Genomic DNA, 12,400 nt, shown 5'->3' with positions numbered 1-12,400 from the left:
CTACCATACAGAGACTACTTAGTAAATAGCAAACTTTCCTTGATTATTACACTAAAAGAGGCCAGATAAAAATTTGGTATGGCCAGCACACTGATGAGCAATTCAATTTCAATACCATCCAGCCTACTTATTATGCTGAAAATGGCTCAACATTTTGAAAGCTCAATAAAATATTGCTATGTAATGAAACCTAACCATATTTCTTCTCCAGCTAAAGATAACCTCAATAGTGAAAATCTATATTATACTCCCAAATTAAACATTCTACACACAGCAGGATATAAAATGAGGTTAGGGATAAAACAAGATTGAACTTAGTAAATGATAAGTTCTTTGCCTGGTGACTTATTTCGCTACATGCACACACTAAAATTGTAGATGGGTTGTTAGTCCCTCCTCTTTCCTTTCTTCCACCATTTTCTAAACAAATAAAAGAATGAGTAAACTGGATAATACAGGTAATATAAAATTATAAAAACATGAAATAGTTTTTATGTATGTTATTTGTCTGAGTTCAAAAGCTCAATTTAAAAAGAAGAAGAAGAAGAAGAAGAAAACAGTTAAATTACAGAGAGACAGAATGCCTAGCCAGTACTTATCTTCAGCAGGCAAAAATCCTAGCACAGGCAACAGAGACATTTAGAAGCAGGAAATACTATTCCTAGCTTTCAGCGCAAGTATGTACCCTCCTGCGGGAGAAAGAGGAATTGGATGGTGAAGGCTGGAATGTAGACTCTAGGTTGAGAGGAACTCACCTGTATTTACGAAGATGAGAGAAGACAAAGATGAAGGAGAAGGTGCCAGGTGGTCAAAGATAGTTTGCAAACACTGTGTTAGCTTCAGTTCATGGATGACAATAGGGGAATAATAATAAGGGAAGATGGATTAAATAGAAAGATAAATGAAAAGTGAAATAAAAAATGCAATTAAAAATAGGAAAATGGGGGAGAAAAATGAAAGAGGGGAAAACCAATTAGAGAGAGAAAAACCAATTAGAGAGAGAGAGAGAGAGAGAGAGAGAGAGAGAGAGAGAGAGGGAGAGGAGAGGGGGGAGAAAATAAATTAGTTAATGTGGAAATAATGAAATTCTATAAGTGGGAGAAAGAGGAGGAGGGGGTTGTTTACAGAGTTTAAATTCAGGAGGGCAGTGGAATGTAAGGATATTTTAGAGACTTAGTTTCCATCTCTGGAGTTCAGGGAAACTAATATTGGATGGGGGGTTCAAATGAGCCACGCGATAAGCAGTACAATGTTGTTGAGCATGCTCTACCTACAATACGACTCAAGGGACCTGAATGCCTGCAACACAACGAAGGCCACTTGAAGCAGACTATCCAGTATGAATTTACTCCAATCTGGAGACGAGAAATTGCTCTCCAACATGTCCTCACGTCTTGCCACTCTTCTGTACTCCGTTAAAAATCACCCTGACCCATCCCCTTTGCCCCAATGGTAGAATTTTGAGTGGTCTGCCCTCCTTTCCAACCATCCTCAATCAAGTCAAGTTCTGAAAGCTAGGAGTAGTATCTTCTATTTTTCATTGTTTCTATTAGCACTGCTTTAAATGATCCCTCCAAAAGGTAAATACCAGCAAGCCATTCTATGTTCTCAAGCTTTAAATTTACATATGTTACATATGACATACCTGCAGTAGACGTTTGATGAATGCACATACTCGCGGAGTCCTAGTATCCTTTTGTAAGGAACGGAATAAGAGGTTCACAAAGGCAGCCTGGTGTGAAGAACATCCAATTTGTGGATCCACCAGTTTCTTATACAGGGCAGAGTAATACCTTGGAGACAACAGAAAAAAAACCAAATACTTAAATAAAATCACACCACCTTTGGGAGAAAGAGAAAAATATCTATGAGGACTGCTGCTGCATTAAAGCCTTCATTTACTTATTGCTTATTTAGCCTTATGAGATTATGGCCTTAAGGCCCTCTCTTACACCTGCTAGGGAACAACACATACAAAAGATACTATAAAATAATAATAATAACAATAATTTACATGGCCAGTCGGGTAGCAAGGCCTCTATATATAGAAACATTCTACGCGGGAAAAATATATTTAAAAACAAAGATGATGTGACTTACCATACGAAAGCGCTGGCAGGACGACAGAAACACAAACAAACACATACATACACACTAAATTCTAGCTTTCGCAACCAATGGTTGCTTCATCAGGAAAGAGGGAAGGAGAGGGAAAGAAGAAAAGATGTGGGTTTTAAGGGAGAGGGTAAGTAGTCATTCCAATCCCGGGAGCGGAAAGACTTACCTTAGGGGGAAAAAAGGACAGGTATACATTCGCACACACACACATATCCATCCGCACATACACAGACACAAGCAGACATTTGTAAAGGCAAAGAGTTTGGGCAGAGATGTCAGTCGAGGCGGAAGTACAGAGGCAAAGATGTTGTTGAAAGACAGGTGAGGTATGAGCGGCGGCAACTTAAAATTAGCGGAGGTTGAGGCCTGGCGGATAACGAGAAGAGAGGATATACTGAAGGGCAAGTTCCCATCTCCGGAGTTCTGACAGGTTGGTGTTAGTGGGAAGTATCCAGATAACCCGGACGGTGTAACACTGTGCCAAGATGTGCTGGCCGTGCACCAAGGCATGTTTAGCCACAGGGTGATCCTCATTACCAACAAACACTGTCTGCCTGTGTCCATTCATGCGAATGGACAGTTTGTTGCTGGTCATTCCCACATAGAAAGCTTCACAGTGTAGGCAGGTCAGTTGGTAAATCACGTGGGTGCTTTCACACGTGGCTCTGCTTTTGATGGTGTACACCTTCTGGGTTACAGGACTGGAGTAGGTGGTGGTGGGAGGGTGCATGGGACAGGTTTTGCACCGGGGGCGGTTACAAGGATAGGAGCCAAAGGGTAGGGAAGGTGGTTTGGGGATTTCATAGGGATGAACTAACAGGTTACAAAGGTTAGGTGGACGGCGGAAAGACACTCTTGGCGGAGTGGGGAGGATTTCATGAAGGATGGATCTCATTTCAGGGCAGGATTTGAGGAAGTCGTATCCCTGTTGGAGAGCCACATTCAGAGTCTGATCCAGTCCCGGAAAGTATCCTGTCACAAGTGGGGCACTGTTGTGGTTCTTCTGTGGGGGATTCTGGGTTTTAGGGGACGAGGAAGTGGCTCTGGTTATTTGCTTCTGTACCAGGTCGGGAGGGTAGTTGCGGGATGTGAAAGCTGTTTTCAGGTTGTTGGTGTAATGGTTTAGGGATTCCAGACTGGAGCGCAGATTCGTTTGCCACGAAGACCTAGGCTGTAGGGAAGGGGCCGTTTGATGTGGAATGGGTGGCAGCTGTCATAATGGAGGTACTGTTGCTTGTTGGTGGGTTTGATGTGGACGGACGTGTGAAGCTGGCCATTGGACAGGTGGAGGTCAACGTCAAGGAAAGTGGCATGGGATTTGGAGTAGAACCAGGTGAATCTGATGGAACCAAAGGAGTTGAGGTTGGAGAGGAAATTCTGGAGTTCTTCTTCACTGTGAGTCCAGATCATGAAGATGTCATCAACAAATCTGTACCAACCTTTGGATTGGAAGGCCTGGGTAACTAAGAAGGCTTCCTCTAAGCGACCCATGAATAGGTTGGCGTATGAGGGGGCCATCCTGGTACCCATGGCTGTTCCCTTTAATTGTTGGTATGTCTGGCCTTCAAAAGTGAAGAAGTTGTGGGTCAGGATGAAGCTGGCTAAGGTAATGAGGAAAGAGGTTTTAGGTAGAGTGGCAGTTGATCGGCGTGCAAGGAAGTGCTCCATCGCAGCGAGGCCCTGGACGTGCGGAATATTTGTGTATAAGGAAGTGGCATCAATGGTTACAAGGATGGTTTCCGGGGGTAATAGATTGGGTAAGGATTCCAGGCATTCGAAAAAGTGGTTGGTGTCTTTGATGAAGGATGGGAGACTGCATGTAATGGGTTGGAGGTGTTGATCTACGTAGGCAGAGATACGTTCTGTGGGGGCTTGGTAACCAGCTACAATGGGGCGGCCAGGATGACTGGGTTTGTGAATTTTAGGAAGAAGGTAGAAGGTAGGGGTGCTGGGTGTCGTTGGGGTCAGGAGGTTGATGGAGTCAGGTGAAAGGTTTTGTAGGGGGCCTAAGGTTCTGAGGATTCCTTGAAGCTCCGCCTGGACATCAGGAATGGGATTACCTTGGCAAACTTTGTATGTGGTGTTGTCTGAAAGCTGACGCAGTCCCTCAGCCACATACTCCCGATGATCAAGTACCACGGTCATGGAACCCTTGTCCACCGGAAGAATGACGATGGATCAGTCAGCCTTCAGATCACGGATAGCTTGGGCTTCAGCAGTGGTGATGTTGGGAGTAGGATTAAGGTTTTTTAAGAAGGATTGAGAAGCAAGGTTGGAAGTCAGAAATTCCTGGAAGGTTTGGAGAGGGTGTTTTTGAGGAAGAGGGGGTGGGTCCCACTGTGACGGAGGACGGAACTGTTCGAGGCAGGGTTCAATTTGGATAGTGTCTTTGGGAGTTGGATCATTAGGAGTAGGATTAGGATCATTTTTCTTCGTGGCAAAGTGATATTTCCAGCAGAGAGTCCGAGTGTAGGACAGTAAATCTTTGACGAGGGCTGGTTGGTTGAATCTGGGAGTGGGGCTGAAGGTGAGGCCTTTGGATAGGACAGAGGTTTCGGATTGGGAGAGAGGTTTGGAGGAAAGGTTAACTACTGAATTGGGGTGTTGTGGTTCCAGATTGCGTTGATTGGAATTTTGAGGTTTTGGAGGGAGTGGAGCTGGAAGTGGGAGATTGAGTAGATGGGAGAGACTGGGTTTGTGTGCAATGAGAGGAGGTTGAGGTTTGCTGGAAAGGTTGTGAAGGGTGAGTGAGTTGCCTTTCCGGAGGTGGGAAACCAGGAGATCGGATAATTTTTTGAGGTGGAGGGTGGCATGCTGTTCTAATTTGTGGTTGGCCTGTAGGAGGATGCTTTGAACAGCGGGTGTGGATGCGGGAGAGGAAAGATTGAGGACTTTTATTAAGGATAGGAGTTGACGGGTGTGTACATTGGCTGAGTTGATGTGTAGCTGAAGGATTAGGTGGGTGAGGGCAATGGATTGTTCAGTTTGGAACTGGTATAGGGACTGATGGAAAGAAGGGTTGCAGCCAGAGATGGGAACTTTAAGTGTGAGGCCTTTGGGGGTAATGCCAAATGTCAGACAAGCCTGAGAAAATAAAATATGGGAGCGTAATCCGGCTAGGGCGAAGGCATGTTTGTGGAGGGAATGTAAATAAAACTTAATGGGGTCATTTTGGGGTGTTGTGAGGATGACACGGTATTAGAAGGTGGAAAGTGTAACATGAGGCTGAAATGAAAATGAAAAATATGTATATATATATGGGGTGAGATAAAGGTGAACTAGAAAGCAACTGGAGATCTGGTGCGAAAAAGGGCGAAAAAGTGTTGGTTAAAGCTGGGCTGTGTTGATCCTGTGGTGAACTTGGCATGGTAGATAACGATGTGCATAAAGGTTAGGTGGGTGTGCTGCCGCCAAAACACGTTAAAGGGTGGAGAAATTCGGGAAAATTTCCAAAAACTTAAGTGTAAATGTATTAAAAGGAGTGGTTTTGTGGTGGCAGATTATGAGAATGAGGCTAACAATTGTCTGATGAAGAAATAATGACGTTAAAACCTGTGGGAAGCGGCTAAAAATGATCAATGATGTGTAAAAAAACGAAAATGGAAATAAAGTGAAAGTTATTAGAACTAGCCGAAATGGTTGCTTAATAGGTGAAAAGAACTGTTTGTGAACTAGAAACAGTGTATTTTATAGCGGCGGTAGTGTTGAAAGCGGGGGGAGGGGGGTTGGAAGTGGGTTACGTATTATAAGCAGAAAATGACTGCTTGTGTCTGTGTATGTGTGTGTGTGTGTGTGTGTGTGTGTGTGTGCGCGAGTGTATACCTGTCCTTTTTTCCCCCTAAAGTAAGTCTTTCCGCTCCCGGGATTGGAATGACTCCTTACCCTCTCCCTTAAAAGCCACATCCTTTCGTCTTTCCTTTCGTCTTTCCCTCTCCTTCCCTCTTTCCTGATGAGGCAACAGTTTGTTGCAAAAGCTTGAATTCCATATATATACACACACACCTGTCCTTTTTTCCCCCTAAGGTAAGTCTTTCCGCTCCCGGGATTGGAAAGACTCCTTACCCTCTCCCTTAAAACCCACATCCTTTCGTCTTTCCCTCTCCTTCCTTCTTTCCTGATGAGGCAACAGTTTGTTGCGAAAGCTTGAATTTTGTGTGTATGTTTGTGTTTGTTTGTGTGTATGTCGACCTGCCAGCACTTTCATTTGGTAAGTCACATCATATATATATATATATATATATAGGGAAACATTCCACGTGGGAAAAAATTTATATAAAAACAAAGATGAGGTGACTTACCGAACGAAAGCGCTGGCAGGTCGATAGACACACAAACAAACACAAACATACACACAAAATTCTAGCTTTCGCAACCAATGGTTGCTTCATCAGGAAAGAGGGAAGGAGAGGGAAAGACGAAAGGATGTGGGTTTTAAGGGAGAGGGTAAGGAGTCATTCCAATCCCGGGAGCGGAAAGACTTACCTTAGGGGGAAAAAAGGACAGGTATACACTCGCACACACACACATATCCATCCATACATACAGACACAAGCAGACATATTTAAAGACAAAGAGTTTGGGCAGAGATGTCAGTCGAGGTGGAAGTGTAGAGGCAAAGAAGTTGTTGAAAGATAGGTGAGGTATGAGTGGCGGCAACTTGAAATTAGCGGAGATTGAGGCCTGGCGGATAATGAGAAGAGAGGATATACTGAAGGGCAAGTTCCCATCTCCGGAGTTCGGATAGGTTGGTGTTGGTGGGAAGTATCCAGATAACCCAGACAGTGTAACACTGTGCCAAGATGTGCTGGCTGTGCACCAAGGCATGTTTAGCCACAGGGTGATCCTCATTACCAACAAACACTGTCTGCCTGTGTCCATTCATGCTGGTCATTCCCACATAGAATGCATCACAGTGTAGGCAGGTCAGTTGGTAAATCACGTGGGTGCTTTCACACGTGGCTCTGCCTTTGATCGTGTACACCTTCCGGGTTACAGGACTGGAGTAGGTGGTGGTGGGAGGGTGCATGGGACAGGTTTTGCACCAGGGGCAATTACAAGGATAGGAGCCAAAGGGTAGGGAAGGTGGTTTGGAGATTTCATAGGGATGAACTAACAGGTTACGAAGGTTAGGTGGATGGCGGAAAGACACTCTTGGCGGAGTGGGGAGGATTTCATGAAGGATGGATCTCATTTCAGGGCAGGATTTGAGGAAGTCGTATCCCTGTTGGAGAGCCACATTCAGAGTCTGATCCAGTCCCGGAAAGTATCCTGTCACAAGTGGGGCACTTTTGTGGTTCTTCTGTGGGGGATTCTGGGTTTGAGGGGATGAGGAAGTGGCTCTGGTTATTTGTTTCTGTACCAGGTCGGGAGGGTAGTTGCGGGATGCGAAAGCTGTTGTCAGGTTGTTGACGTAATGCTTCAGTGATTCCGGACTGGAGCAGACTCGTTTGCCACGAAGACCAAAGCTGTAGGGAAGGGACCGTTTGATGTGGAATGGGTGGCAGCTGTCATAATGGAGGTACTGTTGCTTGTTGGTGGGTTTGATGTGGACGGACGTGTGAAGTTGGCCATTGGACAGGTGGAGATCAACATCAAGGAAAGTGGCATGGGATTTGGAGTACGACCAGGTGAATCTGATGGAAGCAAAGGAGTTGAGGTTGGAGAGGAAATTCTGGAGTTCTTTTTCACTGTGAGTCAGATCATGAAGATGTCATCAATAAATCTGTACCAAACTTTGGGTTGGCAGACCTGGGTAACCAAGAAGGCTTCCTCTAAGCGACCCATGAATAGGTTGGCGTACGAGAGGGCCATCCTGGTACCCATGGCTGTTCCCTTTAATTGTTGGTATGTCTGGCCTTTGGCTCCTACTCTTGTAACCGCCCCCGGTGCAAAACCTGTCCCAAGCACCCTCCCACCACCACCTACTCCAGTCCTGTAACCCGGAAGGTGTACATGATCAAAGGCAGAGCCACGTGCGAAAGCACCCACATGATTTACCAACTGACCTGCCTACACTGTGATGCATTCTATGTGGGAACGAATAGCATCAAACTGTCCATTCACATGAATGGACACAGGCAGACAGTGTTTGTTGGTAATGAGGATCACCCTGTGGCTAAACATGCCTTGGTGCACAGCCAGCACATCTTGGCACAGTGTTACACCGTCCAGGTTATCTGGATACTTCCCACCAACACCAACCTATCCGAACTCCAGAGATGGGAACTTGCCCTTCAGTATATCCTCTCTTCTCATTATCCGCCAGGCCTCAATCTCTGCTAATTTCAAGTTGCCGCCACTCATACCTCACCTGTCTTTCAACAACTTCTTTGCCTCTACACTTCCGCCTCGACTGACATCTCTGCCCAAACTCTTTGTCTTTAAATATGTCTGCTTGTGTCTGTATGTGTGGATGGATATGTGTGTGTGTGTGTGTGTGTGTGTGTGTGCGCGCGAGTGTATACCTGTCCTTTTTTCCCCCTAAGGTAAGTCTTTCCGCTCCCGGGATTGGAATGACTCCTTACCCTCTCCCTTAAAAACCACATCCTTTCGTCTTTCCCTCTCCTTCCCTCTTTTCTGATGAGGCAACCATTGGTTGCGAAAGCTAGAATTTTGTGTGTATGTTTGTGTGTCTATCGACCTGCCAGCGCTTTCGTTCGGTAAGTCACCTCATCTTTGTTTTTTTTATATATATATATATATATATATATATATATATATATATATATATATATATATATATATATATATATATATAAAAAAACAAGATGATGTGACTTACCAAATGGAAGTGCTGGCAGGTCGACAAACACACAAACAAACACAAACATACACAAACATACACACAAAATTCAAGCTTTCGCAACAAACTGTTGCCTCATCAGGAAAGAGGGAAGGAGAGGGAAAGACGAAAGGATGTGGGTTTTAAGAGAGAGGGTAAGGAGTCATTCCAATCCCGGGAGCGGAAAGACTTACCTTAGGGGGAAAAAAGGACGGGTATACACTCGCACGCACACAAATATCCATCCACACATATACAGACACAAGCAGACATATTTAAATATGTCTGCTTGTGTCTGTATATGTGTGGATGGTCTTTAAATATGTCTGCTTGTGTCTTTATATGTGTGGATGGATATGTGTGTGTGTGTGCGAGTGTATACCCGTCCTTTTTTCCCCCTAAGGTAAGTCTTTCCGCTCCCGGGATTGGAATGACTCCTTACCCTCTCCCTTAAAACCCACATCCTTTCATCTTTCCCTCTCCTTCCCTCTTTCCTGATGAGGCAACAGTTTGTTGCGAAAGCTTGAATTTTGTGTGTATGTTTGTGTTTGTTTGTGTGTCTGTCGACCTGCCAGCACTTTCATTTGGTAAGTCACATCATCTTTGTTTTTAGATATATATTTCCTACGTGGAATGTTTCCCTCTATTATAACCATATATATATGCAATTCATACACACATGACTGCAGTCACTGGCAGCTGAAGTCACACTTCAGCTGCCAAAGATGCAGTCATGTGTGAGTGAGCTGCGTTTTGAGTGTGTGTGTGTGTGTGTGTGTGTGTGTGTGTGTGTGTGTGTTTTCGACAATGGACTTATTGGCCAAAAGCTCATTTGTGACAGTCTCTTTGTTGTGCCTATCTGTGACTCAACATCTCCGCTATATGGTGAGTAGCATCTTCCCTTTCCATAATATTATTACATCTCATCCCGGATATTCCATTGGTTGATAAAAATTTATGTTATTAATAAAAAATAATAATTGGCAATAATAATAATAACAATAATAACAGTAACACTAACAATGATGATAAACAAATGGAGGCATTAAGAATGATGTTAATTAATTCTTACATAACAAATTCAATAATAACAATACTTGCAATTTTCTTTGTTAAATTCAATAATAATAATTTGCATTACTAACAAAAGTAATAATTTGCAATAATAATAATAATAATTCTGACTGCAATAAAATAATGGAGGCATTAAGAATGATACTGATTAGTTTAGCACTTCTGAAGCCTTGTTTGGTACTAGAAGTGGAAGGGTTAATGAAAAAGGAGAAGACAGAAATGAAAGAGGCAATGGTTGCTATGAAAGAAGAGAATTTCAATGGAAAATTCCGCAGACATGGGGAGAGAAAAGTTGAGGCAGAGGGACGACTGACAAGATAGCTGCAAGAAGAGAATAACTATTGTGATAGAAGGTTAAGTTTGAAAGGTTTTTAATTTTGCTAGTATTTTGAGGAAGGTTGTTCCAAAGTCAAGTTCCTGATACAGACTGTATGAACATGTTAGTGTCGTGTAGTGATACAGAGAGAATTTTGCTTTGTTGGAAATGAGAATTTCTGCTGTATTGTTCAGATAGTAGTGTAAGAATTGAAGACATAGGAAGGAGTGCAATGATTGAGAAGACAATACAGCAAACACAGGGTATGAAAATGTCTACTTATTGGCATGTAGACATCATAATTGTTCATAAGCAGGAGAGGCATTGTCAAAATAGCATATATCACAAATGTATCACACTCGAGTGTTCATCACCAGTTCCATCTCTCATACAAAACTCTTGGACAATAGGAACACCATAAGCAAGGATACGGAGTATTAGTGATTCTATGTGTTTCTTTTCAAGCTCAACAGGAAATCCTTTTTTATATATTTCTGTAATAAATGAAGTAATACTGACATCTTCTAACAGACTATAATTGTGTGCTCTTTTAATTAAGAACAATATTATCAGACTTATTTTCATATAGGGTACATGTGATCAACAATATCAGCAATAATTAATAGCATTGAAAAAGTTTTAATTAAAATTATCGATATATAATCTCTCATCAGAATAACACCCGCACCAAAGTAGCGCTTCAGAGAAATCAAAAAGGGTTTAATGTAGCTACTTTTGCTTCTGAATTCTACTATATAAAACCTGCATGGGTATAGTTAGTTCTTTCATCTTGTTTTCCCCGCTCTGAATAAGTCTACGACGTAGTTGTGACATGCGATATAGCGGGCATTCTCATGTGCTATGTTACGGAAGGGATCAGGCCCACTTTTGTTAAACTGCAAGATAATTCACTATAATTAATTTATACAGGACAGACTTTTGCCATACTGCCATGGACTAAGAATATCTGAGGAATTTTGTGCGCAAGAAAAAGTAATGCTCACTATTAAATTCTATTACACGCCGAATAACTGTAAGTAGGATCTGCAGACTATACGAAGGGACATTAAATTGAATATAAAAACGGAACTGGACACTTAGCTTTGTAAAAATAAAAGTGTATGAATGACTGTATTGAAGTATAGTAATGGACCATACATGTTTCTATAATATCTTTGGGAGACGAACTATAAAAAATCACTGACATTTTAGTTGCCGTAATTGCTGAAAGTAATTGTAGGATCAACCCCCTTTTTCCCTCTATACAAAAAGCAATCATTCATGATCATTTAATTATTATTGAATGTTGTTCTTATTAAAAAATCTAAAGTGATTTCCATAGGTACATTTAATTAGTAACTAGTACGTTATTAACTACTGCGTCTTCGGTAATGCAGCAACAAATGAAGGATGATTGACTGAGCAAAAAATTAACATTAATTATCAGGAAAACCTGAAATTTAGTTGTTGTTATAATGAAGATATTTGTGGTTCCTCCATCTGAGGTACAGATACGACAATCAGTGAGACATATACAGTAGATAACAACATAAACATCGTTCGTCAGAGAAGTCAATGACAGCAGATAGACGGAGGACGACTACATCCAGAATTATCCCAAATTCTTTGCAGAAGAAGAAAAGGTTATTTCTGTGCTGTTTAGGACTAAGGGCAGAAGAGATTCTCTGAACTGAAGTATAATAAGTCTCTTGTGAATGTCTAAGCTGCCTTATGTTTCAGATGGGTTAAGTTTCAAACCTATGTTATGTCCCCATTTTGATAAAGCAATTAAGTCAGCATTTACCTTCTGGATGGGTGAGTGCAGTATAAATAATGTTTGCAAAGGGGGATAATAGTTGACACATCACTAACATATAATGAAAAAATTAATGGGAGCAGTACTGATCCTTGTGGGACACCTGATACTATAGTGTTCCACTATGACCTCTTTGTTCTGATCATCACACCTGCTGGCAGAATATAAGGTATGAGTGGATCCACTGGACAGTACTCGAAGAAAGGATTTGACTTTTGAGTTTGGCAAGTAGACTGTTAAGGTTGACAGTGTTGAAAGCTTTGCTGAAATCCAAGAAGCACATAAAAGTTGCCTC

At 42.4% G+C, this 12,400-nt stretch overlaps 1 protein-coding gene across 1 annotated transcript in view; it reads right to left on the bottom strand.

Moving 5' to 3' along the window:
• The window catches only part of LOC124596143 (CCAAT/enhancer-binding protein zeta), a 212,492-nt gene that overhangs the window by 124,752 nt on the left and 75,340 nt on the right, over positions 1 to 12,400 (bottom strand). The window contains exon 9 of the mRNA XM_047135163.1: positions 1,646 to 1,793. Coding sequence (XP_046991119.1) covers positions 1,646 to 1,793 — 148 coding nt within the window. The remainder of the gene's footprint in view (positions 1 to 1,645; positions 1,794 to 12,400) is intronic.

This window comes from Schistocerca americana, chromosome 2, assembly GCF_021461395.2.
Source record: "Schistocerca americana isolate TAMUIC-IGC-003095 chromosome 2, iqSchAmer2.1, whole genome shotgun sequence".
In the NCBI taxonomy this organism is placed as follows: domain Eukaryota; kingdom Metazoa; phylum Arthropoda; class Insecta; order Orthoptera; family Acrididae; genus Schistocerca; species Schistocerca americana.
Note: the sequence above shows the minus strand (reverse complement) of the source record. Positions and strands in the feature narration are given on the sequence as shown.